The sequence below is a fragment of the Sceloporus occidentalis genome, unplaced genomic scaffold (assembly GCF_023333645.1).
Source record: "Sceloporus occidentalis isolate IW3139 unplaced genomic scaffold, rSceOcc1.0.p SCAF_17, whole genome shotgun sequence".
NCBI lineage: Eukaryota > Metazoa > Chordata > Lepidosauria > Squamata > Phrynosomatidae > Sceloporus > Sceloporus occidentalis.
In genome coordinates this window covers 919,371-940,930 of record NW_028316997.1, presented here as the reverse complement: position 1 = coordinate 940,930, position 21,560 = coordinate 919,371, and the positions used below count along the sequence as shown (strand labels likewise).

At 35.0% G+C, this 21,560-nt stretch overlaps 1 protein-coding gene across 1 annotated transcript in view; it reads right to left on the bottom strand.

Moving 5' to 3' along the window:
- LOC149302725 (thyrotropin-releasing hormone-degrading ectoenzyme-like) overlaps nucleotides 1-21,560 on the bottom strand; it is a 331,139-nt gene that overhangs the window by 204,103 nt on the left and 105,476 nt on the right. The window contains exon 3 of the mRNA XM_089482127.1: nucleotides 18,275-18,401. Coding sequence (XP_089338253.1) covers nucleotides 18,275-18,401 — 127 coding nt within the window. The remainder of the gene's footprint in view (nucleotides 1-18,274; nucleotides 18,402-21,560) is intronic.

Sequence of the window (21,560 nt, the reverse complement as noted above, 5' to 3'; positions counted from 1 at the left end):
CTTGGTGCTAAGGAATTTATTCTTAAATTTTCGTGTTGTCCTCAAGAAATGATTATTGCTATCAAATAATGGTTATTTGGAACCATTACAATTGCAGGACCTTTATTTACATGCTGTTCAGTAATAATTTGCAGCCAGATTGTTATAGTGAATGTTGGGGAACATTGTAATTGACTCAGTTAATTTGATTAAGTAATCTTTCTATTCAGCACAAAATAAATTTTAGAAACATATTTAGAATAATCACTCGATTGATTGCTCATTTAGTAAAATAATAAGTAGTATTAATGGAAAACTTTTTATGTGAATTTACTGTAGAACAGTTCCAACTTTTATCTGAGTCATTGTGGTTTAACACATCCTCCAATCAAAGTAAGAGTGAGAGTTATGATAAGCTTACATTAACAAACCTGTAAATTGAACATAATCAGCTCAATTAACACCTTTTACAGAAAGAGGTAATATCTACCACAGACTCAAAGTCACATAATGAAGATATATTTAGTGCACATCATTATAAGGCATTCTCACACATTTCTTTAGTAAAGCTATACAACAAGTTCAGGCGAAGGAGTAAGTGGAGTAAAGTTGTAATTGAACTTTTTCATACATAGAAAGTCTGAAACCCATATGTTTATACATATCATTTTCTTGACAATTATATATTGATTGCTGTGTAATTCTATTTAAATTCTAATTATTTCCCAAATATGTCATTAAACTAGTAAGCACTTCTTTACTCATCACTGCTACTGATACTCCGTTACTTCTGACCAGTTATCAGCAGCCTATTTACTACAATGGGTAGAAAGTGCCAGAAATAAATCACGAAAGTATTTAAATATAGATAGTATCAATATTAATAAGGACATATTTATCTTACATTAAAATTCAACATTTCACACCGGTTGCGAGATTTAAATATTAAGATGTAGAAAAGATGCTGATTGCCTGACAAGTCCTTTGGTTTGTGTAACAGCAAGCTATTCTAACGCAACACATTTCACATTTCTGTTCTTTTTTAGTGGAGCACCTGTTTAATACTCCCCAAGATTTGCCTTAGCTTATATTTACAAGCACTGCACATATTTTTACCTTAATTTATGATGAAATGATTTATAATTTGGTAGAAATGAAAGTGAAATTTTGTAAAAGTGAAAGGTACTTGATCACTTCACTCAGACATGTACAGGTCCCTAATATTTTATAGCACTACTTATTCATTGAGTAGTTTTAATCATCTGCTTTTATTCTATTTATCATTTGTAAAGTTACATGTTGTAAAGTTGAAACACCTTATCTCAATAATTAGGAGGGGTGTCCACATACTTTTGGTCATATAGTGTGTATAAATAAGGATTAGTGTAACATAAAAAGGATTATGATTTTGATGTGATGGAAAAAGTAAAGAGCTTTAACTATATTTTTAATGTAGCTAATGTATATAAAAAATGAAACTCTACAAGTCTTCAATTTTTTACCATCCCTTTGTACAAAATGTTACATTAAAGATATTGGAAACTACCACCTGTATTGGTGCATTTTATCCATACGTTTAAACAAATTTTCATTACACACATCTTCTTATTTTTGATATAGAATCAAATGCTCTAGTGACCAATGCATTTTGCAAGTGTTTCGTATCATAATGGCATTCATTGTTTTTGCAAACAGAAAATACCTCCTTTTAGTATGTAAGCATTTGGCGCAAGTGAACCTTTGCTAATAGTTTTCTAATCATAGAATTTTTTTAATGATATCATAAATTAATGTGTAATAAGTCTTAATATATATCAGTAACACAATAACTAGAAGGGATATTTGTGTTACCCATCTGTCAAACCTGATGAACCATATTGTGACCCTTGATAATAAATGTGCAAATTGGGTGCATTTATTGTACCAAAGGATATTTGAATGTATTGGAAAATAATTTACTTTTTTTAAAATTCAGTAATATATAAAATATTAGAATTATCTTTATTACTTTTTATAAACGTATTCAGTTTTAAACACTTAGTCTAAGTGGTCGGATGAGTGGTTGGATGAAAGACTAATTTAAATTTTTTCACTTAAAATGTTCATATATAGATTCTAAATACTCTACTTTTTGTGTAAAATTCCTGCTAACCCTTTTTGCTGCCCACTTACGGGTTGTGACTGTACGCGTTCCTAAAGGTAAATTAGGTTTAGGTATTTTCCTACGTCACTGTTATACCAAAATTGAATCAATAGTATTAGTATTACTCTTTAAATCCTACATTTACTAAAAATAAAAGTAAATAGTATTAAAAAAACATGATTAAAAAGTATTAAGAAAATTACTTCACTGATATTGGTGTGAACATGCACATTTTCTCTATTGCTTTGTTTCCAGAGTCTGGGTGTCTTTATGGAGAGAAACATAAGATAAGTGATTAAAAGCAATCCATCGTTTCATATATTAGTCTTTCAAAAGCAACCTAATACTTGCACTGAGAAAATAAGTTGATTTCCCACTGTGAAAATAATATAAAACTCTTCTGGGATTAAGCATATTGACTTTCTCTAAGAAATACATAGATACATTGCAAAAACCATAACAAAAATAAATTAGAAACACAAGTAAAAATACATGCATAATAATAAGGTGGGGAGGGAGTCAAGAGAGCTCACTCCATATAATACAGCGCTACCTCTCCATTTACCTCTCCTTTTTCCAGCTATCAGTATCCGCATAAGTAAACCTTGCTAAGCTGCTATTCTATATGTGCTTAGGAAATATAATTACAATGTAATTGTTTTACCAGTTTCAATAGTAGACAAGTATTTTGGACATTGCACATCGTATTTTCTTGTTCACTTATTTTACAAAATATTGCTTGTGGATTTTTAGACGGACAAATTTCTGCAAAGGATTTTGAACAATATTTTGTTCACCTTTACTAGTGGTCATATACTGGTCACTGCAAAATGCATAGCGACTTCTTCTGACTGTTCTTGCGTGTTACTTGATGATGGGCCACTGATTGCTGAATAGCATAGTACATAAAAATCATCTTCACAGAGTGACATCACAGAGCTCTGACTTTAACCATATTGAACACCTTTGGGATATGTTGAAACACTGATTGTGAGCCAATCTTCCTGACCTCACAAATGCTCTTTTGACTAAATGGGCACAAATTCCCACAAACATAGTGACAAAGTGGGACCAAATCCATATCAATGCTCATGATTTTGAAATTAGATGTCCAACAAGCTCATATAGGTGTTATAGGTAGGTCATACTTTTTGATTACTTGATCCCTCAGAGTAAGGAAGGTGATATGGCAGCATCAGTAGTAGTTAGGCACTGGATAGGCACTAGCAGATGCACACAGCCAGTCCCACAGTACAGGACACAGATTTCCGCAAAAATGGAGACTGAGGTGCAGCAGGGCACAGGATGATTGATATCATAGGAAACATTAAAAAAATCTTATCACAAAACTCCCCTTTCTCACTATCTACCACTTCTGCCCCTTCTCACTGCCTTCCCCCCTCTGCCCCTTCTCACTATCTACCACCTCTGCCCCTTCTCACTGCCTTCCCCCCCTCTGCCCTATCTCACTTCCCCATCTCACTGCCCCCCCTCTGGCCCATCTCACTGCCTTCCCCCCTGCCCCTTCTCACTGCCTTCCCCTCCCTACTTCTCATTATCTTACTTACCTCTGTCTTCCCGCTCTGCCGTGGTGCGCGCTTCACAGCTTCTCAGCATGAAACGCCGGCACCGCGACGGAGTGACGGAGAGTGAGGGGCGCCGAACGGTTGCTGAAAACTTCACGAGCGACCGCTCGGCTCCCCTGCCCAGGACAAGTCCCAGGCAGGCGCCCCTGTTGCCATGGCGCCCTGTGTGGTTGCACAGGTCGCACACCCCTAAGGCCGGCCCTGGTCAGCGCCATATTAGTGTAGCCTGTCGTTTGAACCTGGTGAGGATAGGAGCTGACTGTATGTCACAAGAATTGATCCCACAGAGTAAGAAAGGGCATTGAGACACAGATGCAGAGCAGGGCACAGGCAGACAGAAACATCCAGCCAAAAGATTGAACCCTCCAATCTTAGAAGAAATACAAATGAAGCTCCTACGGGAACAGGGCCCTCCATTCCTCTTGTATCTGTATGTCAATTGCTGTATCATACTTGTCGTTATCTGTTACATTTTCATCTTGTACAGCGCTGCCGAATCTGTCGGCGCATTATAAATAAAGTATAATAATAATAATAATGATTCTCCAGAGTAAGGAAGCAGCAGCAGAGGCAGGACAGGGCAAGGCACAATGCAAACTCTGCTAGAGACATCCAAACTGTACAGGATTGTATAGGACTGAGTCCTGCCTCATATTAGAAAAACAGGACATATGTACATTTTTCCTGGCACAACATTAATATTAAATCTTTACTCCCAAAAGATAGCACATGCTACTGAGACAAGTGTATTCTTCAAACTACACAACAAAAATAAGATCTTAAAAGAATCAAGGTAGTAAAAGGAATGGGATTTACCAAGTTTATGCTACAGAAAAGATAAACAACTACTTTTGTCACCTTCATCTGCTGATGCTATCTTCTTAACCCCTTAACGTCCATTGCCGGGTCAGGCACGTCATGCAAAACGGTCACTTAACGACCTATGACGTGCCTGACACGTCATCAGACTTAAACAAGCTTAGAAAGTGATCAATGATCACTTTCTAAGCTTAAACGGTGTTGCTGTAATGCCTCGATGTCGAGGCATTCAGCAACACCGAGATCGGCATGATGGGCCATGTCTGGCCCCTCCCCGGGGCGTCAACAGCCGCCATACATTGTATGGCGGCGGACGCCCGTTTTAAAAGCGTTTAGGAGGCGATCAACGATCACCTCCTAAACTTCAATGGTGTCGCTGGAATGCCTCGATCAGGAGGCATCCAGCGACACCAAACACTTACCTCTTGATGGACTGTGACCGCTCCGGAGAGCGGTCACAGCCGCAGCTGCACGCAGTCTTCACCATCCGCAAGATGGCGGCGGTCCGGGCAAAAAAATAATAAAGTTGAAAAAGTTCGCTAGACGGTCTCCTGACCTTCTAGAGAACTCTGGCTCCACTTGCTGGTTGAATACAGGTACTGCATTCAACCATACAAGTCAATGGAGGCCAGCTTTCTAATCACTATGTGATTAGTAAAATATTTAAAAAAAAAAGAAAAAAAATTAAAAAAAAAAAAAGAAAAAAAGAAAAAGCTTAAAAAAAACATGGTAACATTTAAAAATTATTATGCTTTAGAGGAACTATCCAGTTCCAGCAAAATGTAAAAAAAAAGTATCTTCCCAAAAATCCTGACGTGGAAAAATTTAAATAAAAGCATTTCAAATACCCAAGGGGTGTCTAATTTAAAAAAATGAATGGTTTGATGGGGTAAATTGGAGTGGCCGGGCTCAAAGATAGGGCATAGGCACAGACTGACCAAAATGGGGAAAAAAAAAGCGCACTTCCAAAATGTGGCATTTTAACCTCAAACACCAGACAAACCCATACATGTGGGGTATGAATGAACTCGGGAGATGTTCCTGAACACATATTAGGGTGTTGTTTGATAGTGACGTATACCTGGAGCTATAAATTTATACCCAAAGTACAATTTGTGTGAAAAAAAAAATTAAAAAAAATACTACCACAAAGTGTGGCAAAGGCTGGTGGTAGAATCTGATGCATGGAAAGGGTTAAATACTACCATTTTAAGTACCTTGGGGTGTCTAGTTTTCAAAAATATATGGTTTTATGAGGTAAATTGTAGTGGCCAGGCTCAAAGATAGGGCATAGGCACAGACTGACCAAAATAGGGGAAAAAAAGCGCACTTCCCAAATGTGGCCTTTTAACCCCAAACAGCAGTCAAACCCATGCATGGGTGGTATCACTGTACTCGAGAGATGTTATTGAACACATATTAGGGTGTTGTTTGATAGTGACGTATACCTGGAGCTATAAATGTATACCCAAAGTACAATTTGTGTAAAAAAAAATACCAAAAAAATACTAACACAAAGTGTGGCAAAGGCTGGTGGTAGAATCTTATGCATGGAAAGGGTTAAAATACTAGCATTTGAAATACCTTGGGGTGTCTAGTTTTCAAAAATATATGATTTGATGGGGTAAATTGCATTGGCCGGCTTCAAAGATACCCGAAATGGCACATGGGGGGAAGAATTACCAGATTTGGAAAAAATGGTTTTGAAATAGCAAAACGCTACCTGTACTTAATGCTCCATAACGTGCAGAAAAAAGCAAAAAAACATAAAAACATTGGGTATTTCTAAACTCAGGACAAATAGTAGAATATATTTAGTAGGTTTTTTCATTAGCTTTTTTGGATGAGTAAAAGATTTTTGGGGTAAAAGTCAGAAAATGTGTTTTTTTTTTACATTTTTCATCATATTTTATTAATTTTTTTATGGGAAATTAGATAATATGATTAAAACAATGGTATCTGAAGAAAGCCCTTCTTGTCCTGAAAAAAACAACATATAATTTGTGTGGGTTCACTAAATGAGTGAAGAGAAAATTACATCTAAACACGAACACCGCAAAAGTATTAAAACAGCCTCGGTCCCAATGGTACAATAGGTAAAACACAGCCTGGTCCTTAAGGGGTTAACTAGAAAGCTAAATAAAAATAAGCTTTCCTGTTGATTTTCTTTATTCTTGACCTTCTATGACATATCTTGAGAACATCCAATATTGTCATTTTTCCAGTGTGTCTTGATTTATGTTATAGCTATAACCTATTTCTGATGTAATTATTATTTTATTTCTTAACCTGTACATAATCCAGTAAAGTAGATTTTGTTTAAATAAATAAATCTGATTCAGTGATACATGGCTAATTTAGGATTACAGGTATTCATTTTTACTTGACATTATGAAAATGAAAACAAATACCATTTTTTAAATCTAAAAAAAAACATTTTAAAAAATACATCATATAATATTCATAAACCATGAATATTATTTAAATTCTTGGCATCTACTAAGAACAGTAATATGCTTCTGTTTTATGAAAATTATAGTTATTGTTGTTGCATAAAGTACATGCATGGTAGCAGCACCAAAAACAGTATTTCATTTAAGGGTGAAAACAATATTTAACACACAGGTACGTGCATGTATGAAAACCTATGCAAAAAAACAAACAAACCTTAAAATGTCTTGAACACTTTCAAAAGTTAATGGCCACAACTTTTGAAATATCCAAAGATGGACCCCATTTTTAAGGGGTATAGTTAGAGGTGTCATTTTGGAGTAAACTGCCAGAGGTGAAAAAAAAATTTAGATTAACAAAAACTGAAAAGGTACATTTCAGAGGTATACTCAAGGACATCACCTTTACCCACCATAACTTATGTAATAGTATTTCTTGGTTACCCCAAGCCTCAAGTATTAAGCCAGTATCACAACCTCAGGCTGACGAGTCCCATTAAGGACGAAACAGCTGTCCATGAGCGGTGATCTGGTTATAGCAGCTCTTCCCGAGTTTTGTCTAAAGGCCGTCCTGTACAACGGGAAATTACTTTCAAGGGGTCCATGTCTAAAGTGGATATAGAGGCAAAAGGTGATAATTGTTAACCTTATTTGCATTCGCCTACCCAGAATCCCTTGTGGTTGTAGCAGCACCATGAGATTTCTGAGGGAACAACAAGCCTTCTGGCTTGTCTGGTGTATGTAGATGAGTGTTTAATAATGTTTCTACTATATATATATATATATATATATATATATATATATATAGTAGAAACATATATATATATATATATATACAAAAGATATGGTATGTAACTCACTCACTCACTTGACTGGAAACAGTCAGTTGTAATATGCCCGGGTGCTAACAATCCAAAAAGTATATACAACATGCAAATAAAGTCGATGCACTCAGCGGGTCTTCTTTTTATAAAGTTTATTGGCTTAATAAAGGTTCAACATTTCGGCTCTCAATGAGCCTTTCTCAAGAACAATAAATGATGCTACCTGTGGCAAATTTATAACTAAATACATTAAGTGTATATATATATATATATATATATAATTGGTAATGTGCAAACAAATTAGGCAGGTGTTAAAAATAAGTAAAGTAAGAATGGTTTCAAAAATAGGCATGGCAATAGTTTCTTTTTAGCATTTAGCAAAGTGAGAGAAAAATTATTCTAGGTACAATTGCACAAAGTCAGGGATTTTGAAGGTATATTGTTGGGTGTATGATTGAACAATTATACCAAGCAGGTGCTAATGGTCATAAATTAAATATGACAATATCACAATCATTAATTGAATTGAGGAACAGCGAAACTCACTAGGTTGCTAAGGGCAGTTTACTGTCAAAAGTCATACACCATGGCAAGTTATACTGAACCAGCAAGGCGCCCTACAAGCAGGAATCCCAAGGCTAACAGGGGTTTCCAGATTTTCTAAAGAAGCACAAAGAAACGGGTAATGTTAAGGACAGTAGAGACAGTGGTTGCCCAATGAAACTTGAAAATGGCAGCAGGTGCTCTGAAGAATGAGTCAAAATTTTAAATATTTGGCTTTTGGTTACACTATGAGATGTCGCAGGTTTATTTAATGCAAACCTCATATAAGTGTGAATGAATAAAAATGTATGTAGAAATGCTAAAAATGTATACAAGTATTAGAATGTGTTATGGGTGTGACAGCTTGAGGGCAATCTGTTAAATTGGGGGGGGGATAGGAATGTAGATCAGGATAGAAGTAGTTGGATAGAACAGGTCTTTAGGATGGGCAGTGTCCATAAGACTCCTGCAGAGAAGGGAAGGATGACAAGGCAGATTTATGACCCTATTGTACACAGGGTTTGGGAAATTCCAGGTAGTACTATAAGGGCAACATTCAGTATCTCACAAAAGTGAGTACACCCCTCACATTTTTGTAAATATTTTATTATATCTTTTCATGTGACAACACTGAAGAAATGACACTCTGCTACAATGTAAAGTAGTGAGTGTACAGCCTGTATAACAGTGTACATTTGCTGTCCCCTCAAAATAACTCAACACACAGCCATTAATGTCTAAATCTTGGCAACAAAAGTGTGTACACCCCTAAGTGGAAATGTCCAAATTGGGCCCAAAGTGTCAATATATTGTGTGGCCACCATTATTTTCCAGCACTGCCTTAACCATGTCTTAAGACAGGGATTGTGTTCTAGATCCCTATCCATGACATTAAATCCAGTGTTTTAAAAGTTAAGAGGCTGTAGCAGAAGGCAGTTAGATCACCGAAGGGATGAAGAGCTGTACAAGAATGAGTGTTTTCAGGCACAAGTAAAGCATGGTGGAGGTTCCTTGCAATGAACTTGCTCTTCAAATGAACTGGAAGATTTGGTCAGAATTAATGGTCTACTCAATGCTGAGAAGTACAGGCAGATCTTTATCCATCACGCAATACCATGAGGGAGGCATCTAATTGGCTTCAAATTTATTCTGAAGCATGACAAAAAACCCAAACATACAGCAAAAGTCATTAAGTCCTGGAAGTGACAGAGCCCTGATATCAACATCATCAAGTATGTTTGGCAAAACCTACTTGCCGAGTTCCTCAAATTACTGTGTGCCAAGAATGCTGTTTTGAAGGCAAATTGTCTTAACAACAAATATACAATAAGCTATCAACAACTATTTTTCAAATCATCCTTACATTACTTTATTTTTCTCACACCTGCCTAAAACTTTTGCATAGTACTGTGTATATACTATGTATATATATATATATATATGTATATATATATATATATATATATATATATATATATATACATACATGGAAGGCTTTAGTCTGGGATCATAAATGTTCTACAGACTACTTGGAGGAAAAGTCTTATTTTACATTTATTTATTAAAACAAAACAGCAGCAAAATAGATCAAAAAAACAAACAAAAATCAACCACACAAAAATAGGATCAGAAGGCGAGAAAGAGAGTAAGAGATGCTTCTTGAATGTGTTTACTTATCATTATGCAGTCTAATCAGAGTGCTAATAGTTACCAGCAAAACTATACAATGTATTGCTGTTAGCTTTGTTACTGGATAAAGGAAAGCACAAGAACAAATGTGTTTAAGTTAATTACAGTTAAATTAAAAGAGCTATCAAAATGGCGTAACGGATCTTCAAGATGCAAAAAGCAATGCAGTGGAAAATTATCTAAACAAGAATTCCTGTAATTGCAAAAGGAAAACAAAGTATTTCCCTTGCTTTTACAGAGGTAATCCACGGTTTCTTTAAATTGCACATTTGAATACGGGCAGTTTGATAGCAGGACATCTCCCAGGTTCATTAAAAATGTGTAAATTATTAGTATTCAAAAAAATTTGGGTAACTTTATGGACTTCGTTTAAGTAACACTTTAGCTAAAAAAAATTATAAAAAAATAATGGCCTTTAATTATCTAGTACACAAAAATCAGTATGTCTGACATCTGAATTTAAAAAAAAAATAAGATTAAATGTAGCATATGTGTATGGCTACTTTATCACACCATATACTGTATATTAACATAGTAACAAAGTAACATAGCAGTCCATCAAGTCCTTCTACCTATCCTTCTTTTTCTTACTTAATTCCTATTTGTCACTGGATCAAGAATCTCTATTATTTATAGACATATATGTTATGCTCTCCCAAAAAAAAATCAAGACCCTTTTGGAAGAGTACTTGATAGCACTACCTTCTCTTGGCAGTGAATTCAATATATTTATTGCCGTTACTGTAAAGAATCCCCTCCTTTGCTGTTTGTGAAGATTTAGTGATTATATAAAATCAGTGGTAGAAGACAAGGAAGAACAAAAATACATATAAGTTCTATGGGGCCATGACATTTTTTCTATTGTAATCTTCATTTTTATTTGGCTTGTGAACACCATTAACATGTACAATTACATGATTAACACAATGGATTGGAACATTTTATTTTCTCATTTTTATATAACTGTATCCTCGTAGGCCTCAAATCATGTAAACTATATTCTTTTCATACTACCTCTCTGTGACAGAATGACCTGTCATAGAGGGCCCCAAGGTAGACAGAGATGGCTCCGGCCTGGCTGCATAACAAACATGGCTCAAGCAGGAACTCCATTGTGTTAACAAATCCCATTAACAGGATTACTGCCAGGAGGATATTCAGTAGCCAAAGGGGATTAAAAGTTGGATCGTCTACATGTACCTGTTTATTAATGTTAATAAAATTATGTGGATATATAAGGCTATGTTTTACAATAAAATGTTCCATTTGTTCTTCACAATCATGGTGGTCGTGACTACTTTTGTGATCTAAGACAAAGATCCATCTATTAGCCTTTTGAGGCTGGAGACTATCCTGGAGGGACAGACGAAGGATTCATAGGGTATCTATAACACTAACTAAGCAACCCATTACACTCTCTATTCTCTCCACATAGGTATTTTACCTGATATTTATTCTTAACATTATGGCCACCTGCCTAATATTGTGTAGGTCCCTCTTTTGCAGCCAGAACACCCCTGACCCGTCAAGGCATGGACTCCACTAGACCTCTGAAGGTGTGCTATGGTTTCTGGCACCAAGACATTAGCAGCAGATCCTTTAAGTCCTGTAAGTTGCGAGGTGGTGCCTCCATGGATACATCCTGGTGCCATGTGTTCTCCAGGTAAGCGACCCAAATGCACCCGGCCATCCACGTGATGTAAAAGAAAATGTGATTCATAAGCCCAGGCCAACTTCTTCCATTGCTCAGTGGTGTAGTTCCTCCCCTCACATGCCCATTGTAGGTGTGTTCAGCAGTGGACAGGGTTCAGCATGGGCATCCTGACTGGTCTACGGCTACACAACCCCATGTTCTGACACTATTCTATCAGACCCAGCATGAACTTTTTCAGCAATTTGAGCTACAGTAGTTCATCTGTTGGATTTCACCACACGGGCTAGCCTTTGCCCCACATGTGCATCAATGGGCCTTGGCCGCCCATGACCCTGTCTCCTGTTTACTGCTTTTCCTTCCTTGGACCACTTTTGATGGCTGATCAGTGTGTATATATATATATATATTTCTCCTTCCCATGTCTTCTACATCACTATTTGATATTCACCTTTCTCATACTCATCTAAACATGTCACATATTTACAGAATAACCAATTCCAACTCATTGTTTACCATTTCAAATAGTTCTCTTTTACATTATATTATTATTTCAATACCTAATTCTTTACCATCCCTCTATATATATCTCTATAGATAACCTTCACCGGATTACATAACCTTTCCAGAATCAAAAGGTTCATGGTTTCTTAATAATGCCACACTATAATGATCCTCTTAAAGAAAACAAACTAGTTTTTAGAGATTTAGATCTTAGATTATACAGTTTAACAAGGTAAATTACATTTCTTTTTCAAGCATCTTCTCATATATCGCTTTGTGTAATTTTATAATTCATGTAAATATTATCGATCTTTATATTATATGTGACAGAACCTGCTGACTGACAATGATGATTTTAATATTGACTTCAAAATGTACTGCAGAAGATAAGTGGTTTAATTATGTATCTGCACCAGAGTTTACAAAAATAGAAAACCTTCGTGCTGCAATTCATTTAGACAGGTATAAGATGTCAAGCACTAAATGATATTTACCCAACTAGAATTACAACTTATTCAATTTAAAGTGTCCAACCTGTGTTCTGTTTGTTATTTGTTTTTACTCCAAGGGTTGCCTGCCCTTTACTTCAGATTTGCTTGTTGTTCCAGAAGAGAACACAAACTGAATTGTACTAATCTATTTATAAAAGCAAGTTATTGGAACTCCAACATGTTCCTTTCACTCTAAATATAACATTGATCAGAGCAATCATGAACACGGGATATGATTATATATATATATATATATATATATATATATATATATATATATATATAATTTTGCATTTATAATTAAATTCAAAAAGGGAGAAGAGGGTAACACAGAATGTCTTGTTTTTATTGAAGAATTTTCTGTAATGGTTTAAACTAGCATAGATTTAAAAAAAATGGCTAAAATAATAATACATATTTACTTATGCCCCTAAAACATGGACATGAGTATTTCTGAATTAAACCAAACTTCTCTTGGCTTTGGGTGTTTTTATATAACATTACCATATTACCATATATTGTATGTAAGCGTCTTTCAGTTTAGTGAAATAATATAGTGAATACGCTTCACAAATAAAATCTTATTAGACATTTGTGTGTGGTAAACATGCAACAGATGTTTTTCTTGACTGAACTCAATATAATCTGACAAAAAAAAACATTGTTTTATTACAAAATTATTGAAATGGTGGAAAAAACAGATGAGCCAGGAATTCTAGCATATGATATCAAACTTCAAACAAGCACCTTGATAGCAAGAATCTCATTTGGGCACTCAATTGTATAGTCTGCTACAGATAAGTGTTACTATGCATACTAAGCGGGACTGCTACCTTCAAACTGGAAATGAGAACATTTTAGTCAATTGCAATGAAACCCATTAGGGATTCTTCATTAGTGAGTTTTGTTGATGTCTGTTCACCACACTAATGAGAAATTTTAGTATAAAGAAAAATACATCAAATGTGACAATACAATCGTTTAATCAAGCAAGTGCTCTACATTAATGTTTTATCTAAGATTTCCTAATCATTATCTTTAGATTATTTAACCATTTTAAGTTGAATGAAATGCTGCCTTGTAACCACGAGTATATATATATAAAACACAGAATACATAAGTGGTCAGCATTTAGTCTTTGGGTTTCACCTTGCATTAGATGCAAACATACACATGCACAAATGTATGAAAAGTTTAGGATAATGTGAAACCATGCTATAAAGTAAGAATGCTTTAAAAAATAGAGATCTTAATAATTTAACAAAATGCAAAGTGTACAGAAGAAAAAGCTAAATCAAATCAATATTAGGTATACTTACAGGGATTTTGTAGGCATATAGTTAGGTATATGGTTAATTGATTATACCAAACAGGTGTTAATGATCATCAATTTAATATGTAGGTTAAAAACAATCATTAACTGAAACAGAACATCTGTGTAGGAGGAATAAAACTGGGTGAGGAACAGCCAAACTCACTAAAATGTTGAGGTTGCTGTGTAATTTCAAAAGGCATACACTGGCACAGAAACAAGATACAAGGTACTTATACTACACCAGCAAGGTCTCTCCCAGGCAGAAATTTTTCAGATGTTCTGTCCAAGCTCTTCTGAAGAAGCAATGCTGAGGACAGTAAATTCAGTGGTCGGCCAAGGAAATTTAGTGCAGCAAACAAAATACATATTGCGATGGAAACCCGTACACGGACTGAGATCTTCCTTGCCGCGGAAAGCTAGCAGCTTTCTGCTGTCCGATCTGATGTAACAGCTTCCGGCCGGAAAGCCGTTACATTTTAAACTGCCCGATCGCGCAATCGGGCAGTGTAAAATGCCCGGTCGCGCGATCGGGCATTCCTGGAGGACAGGATATAATGTATACCTTATAGTATGTTCCCTGGTGCTGGGAAAGTATGGAAAATCTATATAAATTAGGTATTTCTGAAATCAGGACACCTGAATTGATAAACTTGGAGGGGATTTTCCTTCACTTTACCTAATTTTGTGAGGATTCAGAGGAAAAATGTAAAAAAAAAATATTTTTTTCTAATTTTCGCTAGTTTTTACTAAATTTCTCATTCTAAATTTTCAGCTAATCATTCAACTATGGTATCAAAAGAAAGCGCTATCTCTCCTCAACAAAAAACAATATATAGTTTACATGGGCACACTATTCACAGGAAAAGAGAATAATAGGTGAACCGACAAAAATGGCAACATTGCTCTGGGACTTGAGGTACCAAAAACCCCTGGGATTGAAGGGGTTAAAGGAACCTTTAGAATAATGTAAACTGTTTTTCAACAAAAATAATTTTGTCCTAGGTTTTACCTTTGACTCCAGCAAAGATTGCATTGATTTCCTAGAACAAAGAGGAGGTATAATAAAAACTAAAACCACCCCCAATGGTTTTCAAATGTATCCAAAGGCCAAAATAGGTGAATTAGGAGAAATGGTGCCAAGGTGAAGCCTTTCAAAGAGTGAAGCAAAGAGAAAGGTTTATTTACAAACATTACAAAAACAAATTATTATAAGGCTGAGAAAGAAGTGGAAAATGTGGACAAGTCACATATGTTATCCAATAATCCAAGTTATCTCAATACAATATAGCAGCTCCAGCTATTAAACAATTGTCTGAAAACATTGGAATGCAATCAAAGAAGATTTTAGGAACCATTCTACCAAAGAAACCAGTGTTTAATTCCAAGAAAGCCCCAAATTTGAAATCTGAGTTGGCTCCCAGCGTTAAACAAACACAGAAAAAGGATGGCTCCAGCCTGCATGTTATATACATAAAGGTTTATAGTATAACATTGCATGTCCTATTTCAATTAGATTTATTTATGTAGTATAAGGTGTTTTATTTTTATTAATTTAATTTAACATGTAAGAACCTTTATTTTTTTTAACTATTCTTCTTTTCTATACAAATATCATCTGTTAAACATTTTGTTGACTTTATGAACATTAGTTTCTGAAAGGTGAGAGCTGACCAAACTAAATAATTTAATGTTGATGATGCAAACAGAAAAACAATACATTTTTGTGTCAGTGGGTGCCACTAAAAGACATTGCATTAATTACATTTTTGTTACATATTATTTTTGTACTGTACTTAACAGTATTTATTATTTATATTCCTTTATCTAGTTATAATGGCTAGATTTAGCTTTGTAGTCAGAATGTGCAGAATTGAAGTAAAGAAATGTGAAGATCATTCTGATCTTGTAATGGCAGAAACATGTAAGCATAAACAAAGGATTTATGTCCAAACCATTCAACCTACATTTTTTTTGCAACCAATGATTTTTCCTTAAATTATTTTAATCTAGCTATAAAACGATGTGTATTACATTATTATTCTGGATACATACAACATACAGTACATTTAAGTGTTAAGCACTTGAGCAAGTCAAAAGCACTTTTAGAGCTTCATCAGCATACCATACTTGCAACCATGTTTAGGTTTTACACCAAGATATTCACCAAGGGGTTCCAGCTATACCCAGTACAGCACTATGATGGTGCTATATAAAACAATAAATATTAATAGGTGCAAGAGTGTAACATGTGGTCATTTGTGTCCAGCAATTACAAATGCTACTTATCAGCTGGTTTCATTAAAGTGCCAGAACAGATTTTAATCCCAAACACATTCCTGACCCATTCTGCAAAAGCACAAAGCTCCCTTTGCCACTTAAGTGCAGCAAAACAATTCAATTCAATGGAAAGAACAGGCAACCAATGTCAGACTGTATCCACCAAGCCTAGACAGATGATATCACAAAGAAAAAAGTATGATATACATTCTTTGTCTTTGCCTGGTATACATGTTTTTGGTACTCAACGTACATAACAACATGCTTAGCTAGACAAAGGTATTCTATAACAAGAACAAAAGTTGTTTGTCTTTCTAACCTATTCATCAGTAGAATAATAACATATAGAAGTTAATTCATTTTTGATTTTACACCACACACAGATGCCCCAAATACATCAAACCCTAAAGGATTAAATGGGAGTTGTTAGGAAAGCACAAGCTGCAAGGAATGCCTTTTTGGAGGGTGGCATTTAGACTTCTGTAGCCTAGTTAAACTTCTAGAGCTACGCTTCCTGTACTAAAACGAGTGACCCATACACAGTCCCGCAGTCAAAACAGGCCGATGGCGTTGTGGAAGGCACTGAAGGTATGGTTCAGGACTTGACTGGGGAAGAAAAGCGACCTTGGCATTTTATGGCCAGCAGTCACTTATTGAGATTTGTGGACCTGCTGGTTGGATACGTGCGGCTGCACATTATGCTTTTCTACTATACCAGTGTGCAGCTGAGAGGATCCAGCCATGCATGCTGATGCACAGTGGGGATAACTATGGTATAAAAATGCAAAACCAATATTTTATTCTATATTTCATCTCTGGTCATAGCTAATATCAGATCCCACCAAAATGTATAATTCAACACAAAATATTATGCCACAACTATAGTTACTTAAGATCTAATTCATTGTGAAAGCACAAATCTATAAAAAAATCTATAGGATCTGTGTAGTACCAAAACTGAACTAAAAGAAGAAATAAATGTAGACCAATTATAAGTAAGGCAAAGATGATCACATATCTTATAGATAAAATGCAATAAAAATATGTGTATGTATATAAGACCATACAAATATCATATTCAAAATTAATATACTAGGAAAACCAAAGAGTATAACTTGCTTTAAAATATAATGCTTACTTAATCATCAGTTAATTTTAGATGTTTAGTGTATTGCAAGTCTGTGAAATCTACATTCCACTCCACGACCTTTCCTTGATATAGAGGGTTTGTATTTCTTAAATTCTTTCTGACTGGAGTAGCTGGACCATACATTTAATTAGGGCATACTTAATAAGGCCTCTAGTTTCACAGACGCCATTTTTGTTTTTGTGTGATGTATAATATGGTAAAATATAATGTAAATATTTTCCAGCCCAAGTATATCTGACAACACGCATTCTGCTTCTGGAGCAGCAGTAAAAGAATCATAAGCCATCTGCCCAATGTGCCAGATGGCCATTCCAGGCCTGGCATGGATCTTGCTGCAATCCCCATTATGCCAGCCTGTGTGTCACAGTAAGTCTGCTGACCTATTGCTAGTTGATCCGCTATCACATTCCTGTTGTCATCACTTCACTTTCCCAAATGGAATTAGACAAAGAACACTCTGTATTGCAATTGTGTGCTAGGACAAAAAATTGCCTCCAAACAGGTAAAGAAACAATTTATATCCACTTATTTGCGATTTCTACATCTGCTCTATGGATTTTTGCATCTTTTACACACACATGAATAGAATATTTATGAATTAATATTCAATTTCTATATGCCTGAAGTGATTTTGCATGTTTTACTACATAGAAAAAAAATAAAACTTTTGTTCATTAATGATCGCACCTAATTTCAAATAATTAAAAACCTGTATTAAATGTATAAATCTTCAGTTTTATTTGGCAAGGACATTGATTTTGGTTTATCCTGATAAAACATGTGACTTTGAAATGAAAACTTTAACTCACAGAAACACAGTGTGTTGTATTAATTTTAAACCGTACGTTCTTACCTAATTTTGGCAAAGAGTAAGGAACCTTAAAATAATCTTCATAAAATTCTAGTAGTCTTTTTGTAATGTTAAGGGAATAGTCTCCAGATCCTCTTCTAATTGCATCTGGGCGTGCATATAATCTCACCTGTTAGGTAAAGAACAAACAGTTATTTTAAAGAACATTTGACTACATGTACATGAGTAACACATTTCAAATGAATGGCAAATGGCTTGGTGTTTATTATGAACAATATGATTCATCCCACACTGAGTTGTAATATTTCTTTAGTTGCCAAAAAAGATTTAGTACATTACAATCTAGAAAATATTTCAAAGCAATTACTCACATGTGTTTGCAAGAGATGTGATGCTACACTGGATTAGTAAAATGGCTGTCAATTTTAAATGTACATGTCATGGAATACTCAAAACGAGGAATTTATTATTGATTTTTCGAAGAGTGAAAATAATACTTGACGGTACAAAATGCTACCTAATATATCTTCTTGTTTTATGGCACACATTGCTAAAAAAAAAAAAACGAAAAAAATCACATTATTATTATTATTATTATTTTATACATGCAAGGTGTTAATATTGCCTATAGATCATTTCAGCTACAGAGCACTTTTGTAAGAAAACTATAACATATACAACTTATTTCATTAAAATATGTATTTTAAATGTAGCATGGAACTGGAAATATTAAGAAATCAGGTTTTGCAAGGAAAAGTTTAAAATCAAACTACAACAAATGAAAAAAAAAACAATTTTCTTCTCTTTTTAATCTATTTTATTCTAGCAGTTAGCTAGGACTACATCTGATCGACTAGTAGTTATTTTGAACCCAACATAATGAGCCCTGAATCCTAGTATAAGCAGAGAAGATGGGAAGACAGGCAGACTGCTCCTTGCACCTTCTTAATTTTGCATAGACTTCAAAAAAAAAAAAAAGGTGAATGGTGCACCATCAGCACTGCATTCATTTGAATACCCATGTGTTGATGAAGCTTATTCTTTCAGTGCTGAAAGAACACCAAATATTACTTTCAAAGTATTTTAGACAGAGAATTACAGAAAGGACACATTGTCAACAAGGTATATGACGTGATTATTTATATTTGCTTTGCATTTAAAACATGTGAAAAAACATATTGTTGTCCTACATATTAAAATTCCTGGCAGAGAAAACCAGAGATAGGATTTTAGAACAATTTTTCTGGCCAGGAATTTTTGAGGACGTAAAACCCTATCTTGACTCTAATTGCCCAAATTGCCATCTTTTTGCTCCTTGGGCAAAGCTGAAAGCCCCATTAATAGCTCCCCCTATCATAGAAAGACTACCTAGTCTTACAATCCACTAGAGGTAATCGGTATATTTTGGTCATTGTAGACTATGCTACTAGATATTCAGAGGCAATACTTTTGAGAAATTTCTCGGCTAAAACTATTGTACGAGACTTTTTTTTCCCCGGGTGGGGTTGGCAGGGAAAATTGTATCTGATCAGGGCACTCCTTTTGTTTTAAAATTAATACAGGAAGTGTATAAACGTCTAAAACTTAAAGCAGTACATACATCAATTTATCGTCCATGAAATTATACTCTGGTGGAATGGTTCAATAAAACCTTAAAAAAAAAACATTCCTGGGGAAGAACATATTAGAGTTTCCTACTCACGGAACAGAGTGACAATTCTTGTACCAGTAGTGAGGACTCATATGGAAAGGGGTCCCAACAGCATTATCATAACCAGAGGGGAAGTGAAAGGAGGTTTAACCCTGGGCATAGAGTTCTATTACCCATCTCCGAAAGCAAATTGCTGGCTAAATGACAGGGACCATATGAAGTATTAGAGAAAATAGGGTAAGTTAATTACAAAATCAGCAAGCCAGATCATAGAAAGAAGAAACAGATTTACCATATAAATCTTTGGAAGCACTGGATGGCTAGGGGAGATGTATTGTAATGCTCTACAACCTTGGTAGAGGCTGATATAGTAATGAATAAGATACTGTTTACATCTCTGAGGAGTTGACAAACCAAAAAAACTAGAGGATCAAAGTTTAATACATACATTTGATGATCTATTTTCTGATAAACCTAGCTGTACTAAATTGATAGAACATGATAGAATTACTAGATTTGTGCATTCGGATTCATAAGTATGGACACAAAATTAAACACAAAATTGTTTTTGGTCTATTTGCACAAGTCTATTAATTACCACTTTTGGTGTAGAAGTACACACCAAGAGTACCTGAAGCCAAAAGACAGGAAATGAGGACAAAAAATTAACAAGACATTAAAAATGGGTATAATTGAGGAATCCTAAAAAAACCCAAAAAACTAAATTTGTTGCCCGAAAACGAATTAGGAAATTTGGAAAGGAAATTAAACATTTGCCCAAAATGATTTTGCACCTTGTGCACAAGTTTAATATGCATTATGCTATAGTATAGTGTGTGTCTGAGAGACATTACAAATGATGGACATCATGGAAAGGAGCAAAGAGGCAAGCTCAAAATGATATTCAGGTCTGCCATCCGTCACTGCACCAATTACCGTTTTTTTTGTCAGGCTGTGACATCACAGTGGCTTTGTTTATTATATATGATAGATATATATATTTTGTTAAACACAAAGGCAACGTGAGTGAAAATATATATTTTACATCTTTAGGTGAGAGACTTCAAGTTAATGATCCAAATAACTCCCAAAAGGTACTGCATGGCACGGACGCAGGTACGCAGAAGCGGTCGACAGAGAAGGTACTGAGATATTCAGAGAGAGAGTGAATGAGAGTGTAAGAGAATGTGAGCGCGAGTGTAAGAGAGTATGAAACAGCGTGGGGAAGTCAATGAGGGTGAGTGACTTTAACAAGTAACAAGTTACTTTTCCAAGTGTTTTTGCCTGAACTAAAAGGGCAGGAAAGGAAATTAATTGCCCCAAAAACAGATGGACCAAAAACAAAAAGAAAAAATGTGTCCTGCAGATCTCTAGACCCTCACATTGATTATTGTGTACAGTCATTAATATTCAAGATGTACAGAATGTTGATATTCTGAAGAGAATTCCGAGAAGGGCTCTACAATGGTAAACGGTTTTCAGTAAAAAAAAATGTTGGGATTTTAAAAAGTCTAAGGAATGTATGCATCTGCATTTAACATGCAAATATGGCTGAATTTGGGAATTATATAACAGATAACAAAAACATGAAAAACATTTTGTTTCCCCAAATTTTTTTTTTCATCCACACATCACCACTAGTATAAAATGAGATATTCAAAGAGTTATATATGCTGT